The following is a 17,476-nucleotide window of genomic DNA, read 5'->3' as shown; positions in this document are numbered from 1 at the left end:
TAAAATCCTTCATACAGTGAGGTTAGGTTACCATGCTTGTCCTGCCCCACAGCTGTAGACACAGCCTCCTACAGGTCCTCAGACACTAGCTGGAGATCCCTTACAGGATGTCTGTCACCCCACTGAGCCCCTCCTACAGTTTAGGGGTCACACCCACTTGAATGTCCTTCATATGACGAACCTCCTACAGAGCAAATGAGGAAAATATGATATATTATGATTTATGTTAGTAACAATACAATATGGGAATTTTATCCCAAAGCTACCTACAGCTAACATATATATTTATGTATGTGATCTATGTAAATAAAGGAATATAACACAGCTGTAAAACTGTGAGGACTATATGGTGGAGGCCTACCCATTTCCCAGGAGCATTGTAAAAAGTGGATTTGGGTACAGTGTTTATTTCCCCCTAATATCTTTGAATATTACACCTAAAATAATTAGGCCTACTTCTTTCTACTGCTGATCTGAGACCATTAGGGTTAAACATTACAGATATAAATGCAATATATGGAGTAGAAAAGATTGCCTGCCCACCAGAATCAACATATGTTCTACATGGTCTATTTCTATCTGAATGTAACACCTCAATCAAGCTTGTTAATTGATCGTTAAGTCATGTTTGTCAGGTAAAAGGTCATTAGTGGCCTATATAAGCCTCATACAGGCCATGGGAAGACATTACCTGTTGATAACACAGACTATTCTCATGATCATGGGAGGTGTGAGAGAATTGCTGCTCTTTGTGTTGAGTGTGGGGGTTGTCAAAGGTTGGTTCACTAATTTGGGTTGAATGGATTTGTTTGGGAAATATGCCTAACTTTATAAGTTGGAGATTCAAATTTGACTTTCTGTTTCTTCCGCATTGGTCATCTTGTATTCTTCACCACTAATAATATATGTAGCTATTTTGTGTCAAATCAACTTCTTTCAACACTTTCTCCTCAGTTTCTTGTTACCCTGTTGGAAAGTCCCAGAAGCAAGATCAAGTCTCTCTGCAGAGGAGACTTGGAGGTAAGTGTTTCTTTCCACAACCCTTCTAGCTTTGTACTGTGTCTATGGTGCTGCTGTGTTTGACACTCATTCAACACCATAGAGTAACTTAGTTGTCTAAATAACGTTGTCAAACCCTTTGATTTGGTCATTTTTGCTTGTGTCCCTTAACCTACGTTTTTCAGAGCTGTCATCAAATGACGTCTCCATTGTGCATGCCCTGGCCTTGCTCCGATCCATAGGGTCTGACGCTAAACAAGACAGAGAAGGTACGGCCTGAATCACATACTTTTAAATCTGTGTTGGGTTCATGTTGCTCAACATTCGAATGGCAATTTGGCCTAGACCGTGTAGAACAGCTGTGTTGCTGTAGAATACCCAACTGTTCCTTTATGTTTTCTCTCTAGAGTATTTCGAGACTAATGAAGTAGAATCCCAAGCTTCTCCAAACCATGGTAGCTCTCCGGCAAATCATGCCCTGTCCTCTGATGATGCTACCTCTGAAGCTGCCACTGGCCCGTCTCACGACGCTACCTCTGAAGCTGCCACTGGCCCGTCTCACGACGCTACCTCTGAAGCTGCCACTGGCCCGTCTCACGACGCTACCTCTGAAGCTGCCACTGGCCCGTCTCACGACGCTACCTCTGAAGCTGCCACTGGCCCGTCCTCTGACGACGCTACCTCTGAAGCTGCCACTGGCCCGTCCTCTGACGACGCTAGCTCTGAAGCTGCCACTGGCCCGTCCTCTGACGACACTACCTCTGAAGCTGCCACTGGCCCGTCCTCTGACGACGCTACCTCTGAAGCTGCCACTGGCCCGTCCTCTGACGACGCTACCTCTGAAGCTGCCACTGGCCCGTCCTCTGACGACGCTACCTCTGAAGCTGCCACTGGCCCGTCCTCTGACGACGCTACCTCTGAAGCTGCCACTGGCCCGTCCTCTGACGACGCTACCTCTGAAGCTGCCACTGGCCCGTCCTCTGACGACGCTACCTCTGAAGCTGCCACTGGCCCGTCCTCTGACGACGCTACCTCTGAAGCTGCCACTGGCCCGTCCTCTGACGACGCTAACTCTGAAGCTGCCACTGGCCCGTCCTCTGACGACGCTAACTCTGAAGCTGCCACTGGCCCGTCCTCTGACGACGCTACCTCTGAAGCTGCCACTGGCCCGTCTGACCATGCCATTGAGGAACTGTTCACTTCTGCATCTGAGCCCCCGATGACCACAAACATGGATATCTGATGTGGGACGTGGTGCTCGGGGTCCATGCAAGAGTTCATGGGTATTCTAGTCCAGGTTGTGTGTGTGTAACTGCATTTTCTCTTTTTGGCTCAATTAAACGCTAACTGTAATACTTGTGTCCTCAGTATTGTTTTGACGGTTCCTACTTGGAGTTGGTCTTTGACCTGACATGAGTAACTGTTGATGGCAAAATTTATTTTGCATTATAACCATGCTTTGGCATCAGCAATATGTTTACTTTGACCTCTGTGCTTAAATCACCATTTGCCTTAAGCTACATTCTGAAATTATGCTAGTAGCATCACATGATGTGGAATGGGTTCTAGTTCCTTTAAACTTGATGGTTTTGGAACTGAGTGTTTAGGGTTGGTACATATGAGGCTGCTAGAATTGGGGTTAATGGTGTCAGTGCGAACTAATATCACGGTTGTCAACTTGCAGTTAAATGACTGAGTCTTCTCTTGTAACTGACTTGGTTTCCTTAGTGAATGCTTACATGTAAAACCAGCTCTTGTATCATTAGCCCATTGTTTTGGTGGGGTGTCTTCATATCCCAGTGCCAATCCAAACTTTCAGGTTTAAATAAGTCAATGCTAACCTGTCTTAGCTGGCAGGTTACTATCAGGTCCAGGCTCTCCCAGAGTTGCTTGTAGCGCCGCTAACCTAGGGTTTGAGGGCAGGAACAGTTTGACCAGGATTTTACACCCACTCTGATTTACATGGGATAAACCATTGGAAGAAACCGGTAAATTTCCATGAGAAGCGTGAGGAAGTCTGTTCATACAGGCCTTCTCTAGCCGCATGATGAACGCTCAGGGTGTGCGTCGTAGCAAACCGTACTTAGTCGCCATGAATTCAAAGCACGTACACGCAACCTTTAAATGCAGTTAATACAGCAACAAAATTGGCTCCAACGTTTGAGCTACCGGTAGGTATCTGCTGTAATTCAAACATTTCTATGGCACCGCTTTACTCATTTATGCCAACCAAATCCAGATAGCACATGTTCTGAAAGAGCTCCAAAACCTGGACCCATACAAATCAGCTGGGCTTGACAATCTAGACCCTCTATTTCTGAAACTATCCGCCGCCATTGTCGCAACCCCTATTCCCAGCCTGTTCAACATCTCTTTCATATCGTCTGAGATCCCCAAGGATTGGAAAGCTGCCGCGGTCATCCCCCTCTTCAAAAGGGGAGACACCCTGGACCCAAACTGTTACAGACCTATATCCATCCTGCCCTGCCTATCTAAGGTCTTTGAAAGCGAAGTTAAACAGATCACTGACCATCTCGAATTCCACCGTACCTTCTCCGCTGTGCAATCCGGTCTCCGAGCCGGTCACGGGTGCACCTCAGCCACGCTCAAGGTACTAAAAGATATAACCGCCATCGATAAAAGACAGTACTGTGCAGCCGTCTTCATCGACCTGGCCAAGGCTTTCGACTCTGTCAATCACCGTATTCTTATCGGCAGACTCGGTAGCCTCGGTTTTTCTAATGACTGCCTTGCCTGGTTCACCAACTACTTTGCAGACAGAGCTCAGTGTGTCAAATCGGAGGGCATGTTGTCTGGTCCTCTCGCAGTCTCTTTGGGGGTACCACAGGGTTCAATTCTCGGGCCGACTCTTTTCTCTGTATATATCAATGATGTTGCTCTTGCTGCGGGCGATTCCCTGATCCACCTCTACGCAGACGACACCATTCTGTATACTTCTGGCCCTTCCTTGGACACTGTGCTATCTAACCTCCAAACGAGCTTCAATGCCATACAACACTCCTTCCGTGGCCTCCAACGGCTCTTAAACGCTAGTAAAACCAAATGCATGCTTTTCAACCGTTCGCTGCCTGCACCCGCCCGCCCGACTAGCATCACCACCCTGGACGGTTCCGACCTAGAATATGTGGACATCTATAAATACCTAGGTGTCTGGCTAGACTGTAAACTCTCCTTCCAGACTCATATTAAACATCTCCAATCCAAAATCAAATCAAGAATCGGCTTTCTATTTCGCAACAAAGCCTCCTTCACTCACGCCGCCAAACTTACCCTAGTAAAACTGACTATCCTACCGATCCTCGACTTCGGCGATGTCATCTACAAAATAGCTTCCAATACTCTACTCAGCAAACTAGATGCAGTTTATCATAGTGCCATCCGTTTTGTTACTAAAACACCTTATACCACCCACCACTGCGACCTGTATGCTCTAGTCGGCTGGCCCTCGCTACATATTCGTCGCCAGACCAGCTGGCTCCAGGTCAGCTATAAGTCCATGCTAGGTAAAGCTCTGCCTTATCTCTCTATATTGTAATTACTCCGCGAAGTACATTTACATTTACATTTAAGTCATTTAGCAGACGCTCTTATCCAGAGCGACTTACAAGTTGGTGCATTCACCTTATGATGTCCAGTGGAACAACCACTTTACAATAGTGCATCTAACTCTAAGGGGGGGGGGGGGGTTAGAAGGATTACTTTATCCTATCCTAGGTATTCCTTAAAGAGGTGGGGTTTCAGGTGTCTCCGGAAGGTGGTGATTGATTCCGCTGACCTGGCGTCGTGGGGGAGTTTGTTCCACCATTGGGGTGCCAGAGCAGCGAACAGTTTTGACTGGGCTGAGCGGGAACTGTACTTCCTCAGAGGTAGGGAGGCGAGCAGGCCAGAGGTGGATGAACGCAGTGCCCTTGTTTGGGTGTAGGGCCTGATAAGAGCCTGAAGGTACGGAGGTGCCGTTCCCCTCACAGCTCCGTAGGCAAGCACCATGGTCTTGTAGCGGATGCGAGCTTCAACTGGAAGCCAGTGGAGAGAGCGGAGGAGCGGGGTGACGTGAGAGAACTTGGGAAGGTTGAACACCAGACGGGCTGCGGCGTTCTGGATGAGTTGTAGGGGTTTAATCGCACAGGCAGGGAGCCCAGCCAACAGCGAGTTGCAGTAATCCAGACGGGAGATGACAAGTGCCTGGATTAGGACCTGCGCCGCTTCTTGTGTGAGGCAGGGTCGTACTCTGCGAATGTTGTAGAGCATGAACCTACAGGAACGGGTCACCGCCTTGATGTTGGTTGAGAACAACAGGGTGTTGTCCAGGATCACGCCAAGGTTCTTAGCGCTCTGGGAGGAGGACACAATGGAGTTGTCAACCGTGATGGCAAGATCATGGAACGGGCAGTCCTTCCCCGGGAGGAAGAGCAGCTCCGTCTTGCCGAGGTTCAGCTTGAGGTGGTGATCCGTCATCCACACTGATATGTCTGCCAGACATGCAGAGATGCGATTCGCCACCTGGTTATCAGAAGGGGGAAAGGAGAAGATTAATTGTGTGTCGTCTGCATAGCAATGATAGGAGAGACCATGTGAGGATATGACAGAGCCAAGTGACTTGGTGTATAGCGAGAATAGGAGAGGGCCTAGAACAGAGCCCTGGGGGACACCAGTGGTGAGAGCACGTGGTGCGGAGACAGATTCTCGCCACGCCACCTGGTAGGAGCGACCTGTCAGGTAGGACGCAATCCAAGCGTGGGCCGCGCCGGAGATGCCCAACTCGGAGAGGGTGGAGAGGAGGATCTGGTGGTTCACAGTATCAAAGGCAGCCGATAGGTCTAGAAGGATGAGAGCAGAGGAGAGAGAGTTAGCTTTAGCAGTGCGGAGCGCCTCCGTGACACAGAGAAGAGCAGTCTCAGTTGAATGACTAGTCTTGAAACCTGACTGATTTGGATCAAGAAGGTCATTCTGAGAGAGATAGCAGGAGAGCTGGCCAAGGACGGCACGTTCAAGAGTTTTGGAGAGAAAAGAAAGAAGGGATACTGGTCTGTAGTTGTTGACATCAGAGGGATCGAGTGTAGGTTTTTTCAGAAGGGGTGCAACTCTCGCTCTCTTGAAGGCGGAAGGGACGTAGCCAGCGGTCAAGGATGAGTTGATGAGCGAGGTGAGGTAAGGGAGAAGGTCTCCGGAAATGGTCTGGAGAAGAGAGGAGGGGATAGGGTCAAGCGGGCAGGTTGTTGGGCGGCCGGCCGTCACAAGACGCGAGATTTCATCTGGAGAGAGAGGGGAGAAAGAGGTCAAAGCACAGGGTAGGGCAGTGTGAGCAGAACCAGCGGTGTCGTTTGACTTAGCAAACGAGGATCGGATGTCGTCGACCTTCTTTTCAAAAGTCATCCGCAGAGAGGGAGGAGGGGGGGGGAGGGGGAGGAGGATTCAGGAGGGAGGAGAAGGTGGCAAAGAGCTTCCTAGGGTTAGAGGCAGATGCTTGGAATTTAGAGTGGTAGAAAGTGGCTTTAGCAGCAGAGACAGAAGAGGAGAATGTAGAGAGGAGGGAGTGAAAGGATGCCAGGTCCGCAGGGAGGCGAGTTTTCCTCCATTTCCGCTCGGCTGCCCGGAGCCCTGTTCTGTGAGCTCGCAATGAGTCGTCGAGCCACGGAGCAGGAGGGGAGGACCGAGCCGGCCTGGAGGATAGGGGACATAGAGAGTCAAAGGATGTAGAAAGGGAGGAGAGGAGGGTTGAGGAGGCAGAATCAGGAGATAGGTTGGAGAAGGTTTGAGCAGAGGGAAGAGATGATAGGATGGAAGAGGAGAGAGTAGCGGGGGAGAGAGAGCGAAGGTTGGGACGGCGCGATACCATCCGAGTAGGGGCAGTGTGGGAAGTGTTGGATGAGAGCGAGAGGGAAAAGGATACAAGGTAGTGGTCAGAGACTTGGAGGGGAGTTGCAATGAGATTAGTGGAAGAACAGCATCTAGTAAAGATGAGGTCAAGCGTATTGCCTGCCTTGTGAGTAGGGGGGAAGGTGAGAGGGTGAGGTCAAAAGAGGAGAGGAGTGGAAAGAAGGAGGCAGAGAGGAATGAGTCAAAGGTAGACGTGGGGAGATTAAAGTCACCCAGAACTGTGAGAGGTGAGCCATCCTCAGGAAAGGAGCTTATCAAGGCGTCAAGCTCATTGATGAACTCTCCAAGGGAACCTGGGGGGCGATAAATGATAAGGATGTTAAACTTGAAAGGGCTGGTAACTGTGACAGCATGGAATTCAAAGGAGGCGATAGACAGATGGGTCAGGGGAGAAAGAGAGAATGTCCACTTGGGAGAGATGAGGATCCCAGTGCCACCACCCCGCTGACCAGAAGCTCTCGGGGTGTGCGAGAACACGTGGGCAGACGAGGAGAGAGCAGTAGGAGTAGCAGTGTTATCTGTGGTAATCCATGTTTCCGTCAGTGCCAAGAAGTCGAGGGACTGGAGGGAAGCATAGGCTGAGATGAACTCTGCCTTGTTGGCCGCAGATCGGCAGTTCCAGAGGCTGCCGGAGACCTGGAACTCCACGTGGGTCGTGCGCGCTGGGACCACCAGGCAGCGGCCACGCGGTGTGAAGCGTTTGTATGGTCTGTGCAGAGAGGAGAGAAGAGGGATAGACAGACACATAGTTGACAGGCTACAGAAGAGGCTACGCTAATGCAAAGGAGATTGGAATGACAAGTGGACTACACGTCTCGAATGTTCAGAAAGTTAAACTTACGTTGCAAGAAATCTTATTGACTAAAAATGATACAGTGCTGCTGAAGTAGGCTAGCTAGCGGTGGCTGCGTTGTTGACTTAGTTAGAAGTGTAGCTGGCTAGGTAGCCTCGGTAACTGGCTAGGTAACCTCGACAATTACTCAAAAACTACACAATTATCTTGACAGCAAAGACAACTATGTAGCTAGCTAACACTACACTAACCAAGTCGTTCCGTTGTAATGTAATAGTCTCTATAGTGCTGCTATTCGGTAGACGGTAGACGTTGGCTAGCTGGCTAGCTGCTGGCTAGCTAGCAGTGTTTCCTACGTTAAGAGGGACGACAAATAGCTGGCTAGCTAACCTCGGTAAATTACGATAATTACTGTAATCTACACAATTATCTTGGATACGAAGACAGCAAAGACAACTATGTAGCTAGCTAACACTACGCTAATCAAGTTGTTCCGTTGAATGTAATAGTTTCTACAGTGCTGCTATTCGGTAGACGTTGGCTAGCTGTTGGCTAGCTAGCCAAGTAATTACAATATAGTAATTAAACACTGGAATGGTAGATGTGCAGAAGATTAATGTGCAAGTAGAGATACTGGGGTGCAAAGGAGCAAGATAAATAAATAAATACAGTATGGGAATGAGGTAGATAGATGGGCTGTTTACAGATGGGCTATGTACAGGTGCAGTGATCTGTGAGCTGCTCTGACAGCTGGTGCTTAAAGCTAGTGAGGGAGATATGAGTCTCCAGCTTCAGTGATTTTTGCAGTTCGTTCCAGTCATTGGCAGCAGAGAACTGTAAGGAAAGGCGACCAAAGTAGGAATTGGCTTTGCGGGTGACCAGTGAGATATACCTGCGCATGCTACGAGTGGGTGCTGCTATGGTGACCAGTGAACTGAGATAAGGCGGGGCTTTACCTAGCAGAGACTTGTAGATAACCTGTAGCCAGTGGGTTTGGCGACGAGTATGAAGCGAGGGCCAACCAACGAGAGCATACAGGTCGCAGTGGTGGGTAGTGTATGGGGCTTTATTGACAAAACGGATGGCACTGTGATAGACTATTTTATAGATGACATCGCCGAAGTCGAGGATTGGTAGGATAGTCAGTTTTACAAGGGTACGTTTGGCAGCATGAGTAAAGGATGCTTTGTTGCGATATAGGAAGCCGATTCTAGATTTAATTTGGGATTGGAGATGCTTAATGTGAGTCTGGATGGAGAGTTTACAGTCTAACCAGACACCTAGGTATTTGTAGTTGTCCACGTATTCTAAGTCAGAGCCGTCCAGAGTAGTGATGCTGGACGGGCGGGCAGGTGCGGGCAGTGATCGATTGAATCGCATGCATTTAGTTTTACTTTCATTTAAGAGCAGTTGGGGGCCACGGAAGGAGAGTTGTATGGCATTGAAGCTCGTCTTGAGGTTAGTTAACACAATGTCCAAAGAGGGGCCAGAAGTATACAGAATGTTGTCGTCTGCGTAGAGGTGTATCAGAGAATCACCAGCAGCAAGAGCGACATCATTGATGTATACAGAGAAGAGAGTCGGCTCGAGAATTGAACTCTGTGGCACCCCCATAGAGACTGCCAGAGGTCCGGACAACAGGCCCTCCGATTTGACACACTGAACTCTATCAGAGAAGTAGATGGTAAACCAGACGAGGCAATCATTTGAGAAACCAAGGCTGTCGAGTCTGCCAATAAGAATGTGGTGATTGACAGAGTTGAAAGCCTTGGCTAGGTCGATGAATACGGCTGCACAGTAATGTCTCTTATCGATGGCGGTTATGATGTCGTGGCTGAGGTGCACTGAGGTGCACCCATGACCAGCTCTGAAACTAGATTGCATAGCGGAGAAGGTACGGTGGGATTCGAAATGGTCGGTAATCTGTTTGTTAACTTGGCTTTCAAAGACCTTAGAAAGACAGGGTAGGATAGATATAGGTCTGTAGCAGTTTGGGTCTAGAGTGTCACCCCCTTTGAAGAGGGGGATGACCGCGGCAGCTTTCCAATCTTTGGGAATCTCAGACGATACGAAAGAGAGGTTGAACAGGCTAGTAATAGGGGTTGCAACAATTTCGGCACATAATTTTAGAAAGAGAGGATCCAGATTGTCTAGCCCGGCTGATTTGTAGGGGTCCAGATATTGCAGCTCTTTCAGAACATCAGCTATCTGGATTTGGGTGAAGGAGAAATGGTGGGGGCTTTGGTGGGTTGCTGTGGAGGGTGCCGGGCAGTTGACCGGGGTAGGGGTAGCCAGGTGGAAAGCATGGCCAGCCGTAGAGAAATGCTTATTGAAATTCTCAATTATAGTGGATTCATCGGTGGTAACAGTGTTTCCTAGCCTCAGAGCAGTGGGCAGCTGGGAGGAGGTGCTCTTGTTCTCCATGGACTTTACAGTGTCCCAGAACTTTTGTCAGGTTTTTTTGTCAGCGTTTTTGGTGGTTTTCCTAAGCCAGGATTCAGACACGGCTAAGACATCCGGGTTGGCAGAGTGTGCTAAAGTAGTGAGTAAAACAAACTTAGGGAGTAGGCTTCTAATGTTAACATGCATGAAACCAAGGCTTATACGGTTACAGAAGTCAACAAATGAGAGCACCTGGGGAGTGGGAGTGGAACTAGGCACTGCAGGACCTGGATTAACCTCTACATCACCAGAGGAACAGAGGAGACGTAGGATAAGGGTACGGCTAAAGGCTATACGAACTGGCCGTCTAGCACGTTCGGAACAGAGAGTAAAAGGAGTAGGTTTCTGGGCACGATAGCATAGATTCAAGGCATAGTGTACAGACAAAGGTAAGGTAGGATGTGAGTACATTGGAGGTAAACCTAGGCATTGAGTAATGATGAGAGAGATATAGTCTCTAGAGACATTTAAACCAGGTGATGTCATCGCATATGTAGGAGGTGGAACATCATGGTTGGTTAAGGCATATTGAGCAGGGCTAGAGGCTCTACAGGGAAATAAGACAGTAATCACTAACCAGGACAGTAATGGATGAGGCATATTGATATTAGAAAGAGGCATGCGTAGCCAAGTGAACATATGGGTCCAGTGAGTGGTTGGCCTGGCTGGGGACACGGCGATTCAGACAGTTAGCAGGCTGGTGCTAACAAGCTAGCAGATAGTAGGTCGGGGCCAACAAGCTAGCAGTTAGCAGACCGGGGCTAGCAAGCTAGCAGTTAGCAGACCGGGGCTAGCAAGCTAGCAGTTAGCAGACCGGGGCTAGCAAGCTAGTAGTTAGCAGACCGGGGCTAGCAAGTTAGCAGAAGGGACTTTGGGGGAAGTCTGTTTTTGCCTCTTCGTGCGGTGACGTCGATAGACCAGTCGTGGATTAGCAGGGTTCCAAGTAGCTCTAGGCAGCTAGCAGGCCGCGGTTAGCAGAATGGGCCTTCAGCGGACGTCACGCCTGAGGGGCCTGAGGGGCCTTTTGACCTAAAGTAGACCAGTGTCTTTCAATCGGGAGCCCATTTTTGCTCCCGCCCAGCATCAACATCGGAGGTCCCTGCCAAGCGTGGGATTGAGAAACAAACACTCTACTTCTCCTCTGAGGTTGATTAACTCAAATGGCAAAATAAGGAAATCATCCTCATCATCACTGTGTAGAATATGCATGTATTTTACACTAATTAGGAATAGATAGGAATTTGGTGTGTGAGTCTGTCTGGACAGTCAACTTCCTGTGGAACATCAACACCATGCCTGCATCCCATATAGCACCCTATTCCCTATGTAGTGAATGAACTACTTTTGATCAGGGCCTATAAGGATCTGGTCAAAAGTAGTGTATTAAATAGGGAATAGGGTGCCATTTGTAATATGGAGACCACTACAGGAGCAGGTAGGCTTTACTCACAGCGAGGTGTAGAGGGCTGATGGGAGCTCTGACATCAAAGTGGTTCAGGATGTGTGTCCCTGAGGTTTCAATTAGTTGAGGAAAGACAAGGACGGCCAGTTCAGACTTGTAACATATTTACTTGGAAGGTTAGTCTAGTAGCATGTGAAACATGGTAAATCTCAGTAACCAGCCCCTGCAGACATACTGGGGTGTTGCATCCATACCTTAAACAAGCAAGTGTGAGGAAAAGTTACCAACTGGCACTTACTACATCTAAAGGGGTTTCACTTGCAATCTGGAAAAAGAACATCAAGAGTAACGATGCGTCCACGACAAACATGCAGCCACACCTTAAAACCTACTGTTGAGTTCTGAGAATATGAAATATACTAATTCATGTCACTGAGGGAGAGAGCTTAATGTATAACGTTTACATTATGTCAGGATATGTTATTGTTAGCCATCAGGCATCTTATGGGTGGGATCCTCTGGGATGAGAAGAGACACAGTCTGGTACCAATCACCATGACAGCCTTGAGTTGGGGAGAAGTGAGCACTTTGGGGTAGCGGTCAGGTCAGATGAAGTGAGGAAGAACAGATATCACTAAGGTTCTGTCTAGCAACAGAGATGCATTGGCTGTTTAGAGGTGTAGGAGGAGACTCAGCATAGGAGAAAGGATTAAATATCAGTGCTTGTGTGAATATGTTTTTTGTCTAATGCAGCTGTCTTGACCCTCTGGGAAGAATAAACTTGGTTACAGCTTTCATAGTGTCCGTCGAGTTTTTACTCTGAGAATTAGAACCTAACAGTTGGCACTGCGAGCAGGGTTCACCACGATTTGCAGTCGAACTAGAGATTCTGAATCAGTGAAACAGAAACAAGGTAGGCACAGTTCCTACACCTGTTATCACTAATTCTGACATCTTGGGGAGATGAGAGTCGTACGCTGAACCAATTATAGGGTACGGACCTAGAAAGCCTGAGCTTATTCAGTAGTCCCATTGTAATTATGACCGGTCGTAGCTTTGTGGTATATGGTAAGTCCTGGAAGGTAAACCACAACAGGTTGATACCTGCAAAGGGTAAGTCCTAGGGGGTAAGGCCCGGGTGGGGTTGGTTACCTGCTAATACCTGTAACGAGTGGGTGAAAGTCTCAGCCGCAGTGGACATGCGGCAGTAGAGTGGGTGTGGATGGATAAAATGACATGCTTGTGTACTAGGATAAAAAGTTGCCATTCAGGGTTAGAAGAAAAGCATTAAGATACTCGAACGCTGTTGGATTTGGTTGTATTAGCAATAAAGAGAGCAATAAAGAGAGGTTGGTTTTATGCCCTGTTAAGGTGGGGAACCATGACAGATTATGTGGAAATAGGAAGACAAGTGTGAATAATTTTGGTAATGTGTGTTATCAACAACAGTGATATTTGAACAGATTGGAGATGACTATCCATAACAATGAAATCCTTCATACAGTGAGGTTAGGGTAGGTTACCATGCTTGTCCTGAACCACAGCTGTAGACACAGCCTCCTCCAGGTCCTCAGACACTAGCTTGGAGATCCGTTACAGGATGTCTGTCACCCCACTGAGCCCCTATTGCAGGTTAGGGGTCACATCCACTTGAATGTCCTTCATATGACGAACCTCCTACAGAGCAAATGAGGAAAATATGATATATTAAGATTTATAAAAAAAGAATTTTATCCCAAAGCTACCTACAGCTAACATATATATTTATGTATGTGATCTATGTAAATAAAGGAATATAACACAGCTGTAAAAATGTGAGGACTATATGGTGGAGGCCTACCCATTTCCCAGGAGCATTGTAAAAAGTGGATTTGGGTACAGTGTTTATTTCCCCCTAATATCTTTGAATATTACACCTAAAATAATTAGGCCTACTTCTTTCTACTGCTGAGCTGAGACCATTAGGGTTAAACATTACAGATATAAATGCAATATATGGAGTAGAAAAGATTGCCTGCCCACCAGAATCAACATATGTTCTACATGGTCTATTTCTATCTGAATGTAACACCTCAATCAAGCATGTTAATTGATCGTTAAGTCATGTTTGTCAGGTAAACGGTCATTAGTGGCCTATATAAGCCTCATACAGGCCATGGGAAGACATTACCTGTTGATAACACAGACTATTTTCATGATCATGGGAGGTGTGAGAGAATTGCTGCTCTTTGTGTTGACTGTGGGGGTTGTGAAAGGTTGGTTCACTAATGTTTTATTTGGATTGAAGAGATTTGTTTGGGAAATATGCTCAACTTTATCAGTGTGAGATTAAAATTTGACTGTGTTTGTTCCGCATTAGTCATCTGCTATTATTAATATATGTAGCTATTTTGTGTCAACTCAACTTCTGTCAACACTTTCTCCTCAGTTTCTTGTTACCCTGTTGGAAAGTCCCAGAAGCAAGATCAAGTCTCTCTGCAGAGGAGACTTGGAGGTAGGTGTTTCTTTCCACAACCCTTCTAGCTTTGTACTGTGTCTATGGTGCTGCTGTGTTTGACACTCATTCAACACCATAGAGTAACTTAGTTGTCTAAATAATGTTGTCAAACCCTTTGATTTGGTCATTTTGCTTGTGTACCTTAACCTACGTTTTTCAGAGCTGTCATCAAATGACGTCTCCATTGTGCATGCCCTGGCTTTGCTCCGATCCATAGGGTCTGACGCTAAACAAGACAGAGAAGGTACGGCCTGAAACATAAACTTTTAAATCTGTGTTGGGTTCATGTTGCTCAACATTCGAATGGCAATTTGGCCTAGACCGTGTAGAACAGCTGTGTTGCTGTAGAATACCCAACTGTTCCTTTATGTTTTCTCTCTAGAGTATTTCCAGACTAATGAAGTAGAATCCCAAGCTTCTCCAAACCATGGTAGCTCTCCGGCAAATGATGCCCTGTCCTCTGACGACGCTACCTCTGAAGCTGCCACTGGCCCGTCTGACGACGCTACCTCTGAAGCTGCCACTGGCCCGTCTGACGACGCTACCTCTGAAGCTGCCACTGGCCCGTCTGACGACGCTACCTCTGAAGCTGCCACTGGCCCGTCTGACGACGCTACCTCTGAAGCTGCCACTGGCCCGTCTGACGACGCTACCTCTGAAGCTGCCACTGGCCCGTCTGACGACGCTACCTCTGAAGCTGCCACTGGCCCGTCTGACGACGCTACCTCTGAAGCTGCCACTGGCCCGTCTGACGACGCTACCTCTGAAGCTGCCACTGGCCCGTCTGACGACGCTACCTCGGCAGCTGCCACTGGCCCGTCTGACGACGCTTCCTCGGCAGCTGCGACCGGCCATTCTGACCATGCCATTGAGGAACTGTTCTCTTCTGCATCTGAGCCCCCGTTGACCACAAACATGGTTATCTGATGTGGGACATGGTGCTCGGGGTCCATGCAAGAGTTCATGGGTATTCTAGTCCAGGTTGTGTGTAACTGCATTTTCTTGTTTTGGCTTAATTAAACGCTAACTGTAATACTTGTGTCCTCAGTATTGTTTTGACGGTTCCTACTTGGAGTTGAGGTCTATGACCTGACATGAGTAACTGTGGTGATGGCAACATTTATTTTGCATTATAACCATGCTTTGGCATCAGCAATATGTTTACTTTGACCCCTGTGCTTAAATCACCATTTGCCTTAAGCTACATTTGGTCAAATTATGCTAGTAGCATCACATGATGTGGAATGGGTTCTAGTTCCTTTAAACTTGATGGTTTTGGAACTGAGTGTTTAGGGTTGGGGCATATGGGGCTGCTAGAATCGGGGTTAATGGTGTCAGTGCTAACTAATATCACGGTTGTCAACTTGCATTTAAATGACTGCTGTGAGTCTTCTCTTGTAACTGACTTGGTTTCCTATTAGTGAATACATGTAAAACCAGCTCTCGTATCATTAGCCCATCGTTTTGGCGGTGTGTCTTCATATCCCAGTGCCAATCCAAACTTTCATGTTTAAATAAGTCAATGCTAACCTGTCTTAGCTGGCAGGCTGCTATCAGGTCCAGGCTCTCCCAGAGTTGCTTGTAGTGCCGCTAACCTAGGGTTTGAGGGCAGGAACAGTTTGACCAGGATTTCCCACCCACTCCGATTTACATGGGATAAACCATTGGAAGAAACCGGTAAATTTCTATGAGAAGCGTGAGGAAGTCTGTTCATACAGGCCGCATGATGAACGCTCAGGGTGTGCGTCGTAGCAAACCGTACTTAGTCGCCATGAATTCAAAAAGCACGTACACGCAACCTTTAAATGCAGTTAATACAGCAACAAAATTGGCTCCAACGTTTGAGCTACTGGTAGGTATCTGCTGTAATTCAAACATTTCTGTGACACTGCTTTACTCATTTATGCCAACCAAATCCAGATAGCAAATGTTCTGAAAGAGCTGCGAAACCTGGACCCATACAAATCAGCTGGGCTTGACAATCTAGACCCTCTCTTTCTGAAACTATCCGCCGCCATTGTCGCAACCCCTATTACCAGCCTTTTCACATCTCTTTCATATCGTCTGAGATCCCCAAGGATTGGAAAGCTGCCGCGGTCATCCCCCTCTTCAAAGGGGGAGACACCCTGGACCCAAACTGTTACAGACCTATATCCATCCTGCCCTGCCTAAGGTCTTCGAAAGCCAAGTTAAATAGATCACTGACCATCTCGAATTCCACCGTACCTTCTCCACTGTGCAATCCGGTTTCCGAGCCGGTCACGGGTGCACCTCAGCCACGCTCAAGGTACTAAACGATATAACCGCCATCGATAAAAGACCGTACTGTGCAGCCGTCTTCATCGACCTGGCCAAGGCTTTCGACTGTCAATCATCATATTCTTATCGGCAGACTCGGTAGCCTCGGTTTTTCTGATGACTGCCTTGCCTGGTTCACCAACTACTTTGCAGACAGAGCTCAGTGTGTCAAATCGGAGGGCATGTTGTCTGGTCCTCTGGCAGTCTCTTTGGGGGTACCACAGGGTTCAATTCTCGGGCTGACTTTTCTCTGTATATATCAATGATGTTGCTCTTGCTGTGGGCGATTCCCTGATCCACCTCTACGCAGACGACACCATTCTGTATACTTCTGGCCCTTCCTTGGACACTGTGCTATCTAACCTACAAACGAGCTTCAATGCCATACAACACTCCTTCCGTGGCCTCCAACTGCTCTTAAATGCTAGTAAAACCAAATGCATGCTTTTCAACCGTTCGCTGCCTGCACCCGCCCGCCCGACTAGCATCACCACCCTGGACGGTTCCGACCTAGAATATGTGGACATCTATAAATACCTAGGTGTCTGGCTAGACTGTAAACTCTCCTTCCAGACTCATATTAAACATCTCCAATCCAAAATCAAATCAAGAATCGGCTTTCTATTTCGCAACAAAGCCTCCTTCACTCACGCCGCCAAACTTACCCTAGTAAAACTGACTATCCTACCGATCCTCGACTTCGGCGATGTCATCTACAAAATGGCTTCCAATACTCTACTCAGCAAACTAGATACAGTTTATCATAGTGCCATCCGTTTTGTTACTAAAACACCTTATACCACCCACGACTGCGACCTGTATGCTTTAGTCGGCTGGCCCTCGCTACATATTCGTCGCCAGACCCGCTGGCTCTAGGTCATCTATAAGTCCATGCTTGGTAAAGCTCCGCCTTATCTCAGTTCACTGGTCACGATAACAACACCCACCCGTAGCACGCGCTCCAGCAGGTATATCTCACTGATCATCCCAAAAGCCAACACCTCATTTGGCCGCCTTTCCTTCCAGTTCTCTGCTGCCTGTGACTGGAACGAATTGCAAAAATCGCTGAAACTGGTGCCTTTTATTTCCCTCACCAACTTTAAACATCTGCTATCTGAGCAGCTAACCGATCGCTGCAGCTGTACAT

At 47.7% G+C, this 17,476-nt stretch overlaps 1 protein-coding gene across 1 annotated transcript; it reads left to right on the top strand.

The window, feature by feature from the left end:
- Positions 1-633: 633 nt before the first annotated feature.
- LOC139555382 (polysialoglycoprotein-like) lies at positions 634-15,064 on the top strand. The gene is made up of 8 exons (XM_071369136.1): positions 634-776; positions 955-1,020; positions 1,185-1,268; positions 1,407-2,239; positions 13,630-13,789; positions 13,963-14,028; positions 14,192-14,275; positions 14,414-15,064. Exons 1-8 carry the CDS (start codon positions 677-679, stop codon positions 14,956-14,958), a joined length of 1,938 nt encoding a protein of 645 aa, XP_071225237.1. The 5' UTR covers positions 634-676; the 3' UTR covers positions 14,959-15,064.
- The last annotated feature ends 2,412 nt before the right edge of the window (positions 15,065-17,476 follow it).

This window comes from Salvelinus alpinus, chromosome 26, assembly GCF_045679555.1.
Source record: "Salvelinus alpinus chromosome 26, SLU_Salpinus.1, whole genome shotgun sequence".
In the NCBI taxonomy this organism is placed as follows: domain Eukaryota; kingdom Metazoa; phylum Chordata; class Actinopteri; order Salmoniformes; family Salmonidae; genus Salvelinus; species Salvelinus alpinus.
The sequence above is the reverse complement of the archived record's forward strand: the minus strand, read 5'-3'. Positions and strand labels throughout refer to the sequence as shown.

Bases quoted from the DNA above. Each gene is read 5' to 3' on its own strand.
- LOC139555382 (XM_071369136.1), top strand. From the start codon at position 677: ATGGGAAGACATTACCTGTTGATAACACAGACTATTCTCATGATCATG. The intron at 1,021-1,184 runs GTAAGTGTTTCT...TACGTTTTTCAG, and splicing joins TCTGCAGAGGAGACTTGGAG to AGCTGTCATCAAATGACGTC. The intron at 14,029-14,191 runs GTAGGTGTTTCT...TACGTTTTTCAG, and splicing joins TCTGCAGAGGAGACTTGGAG to AGCTGTCATCAAATGACGTC.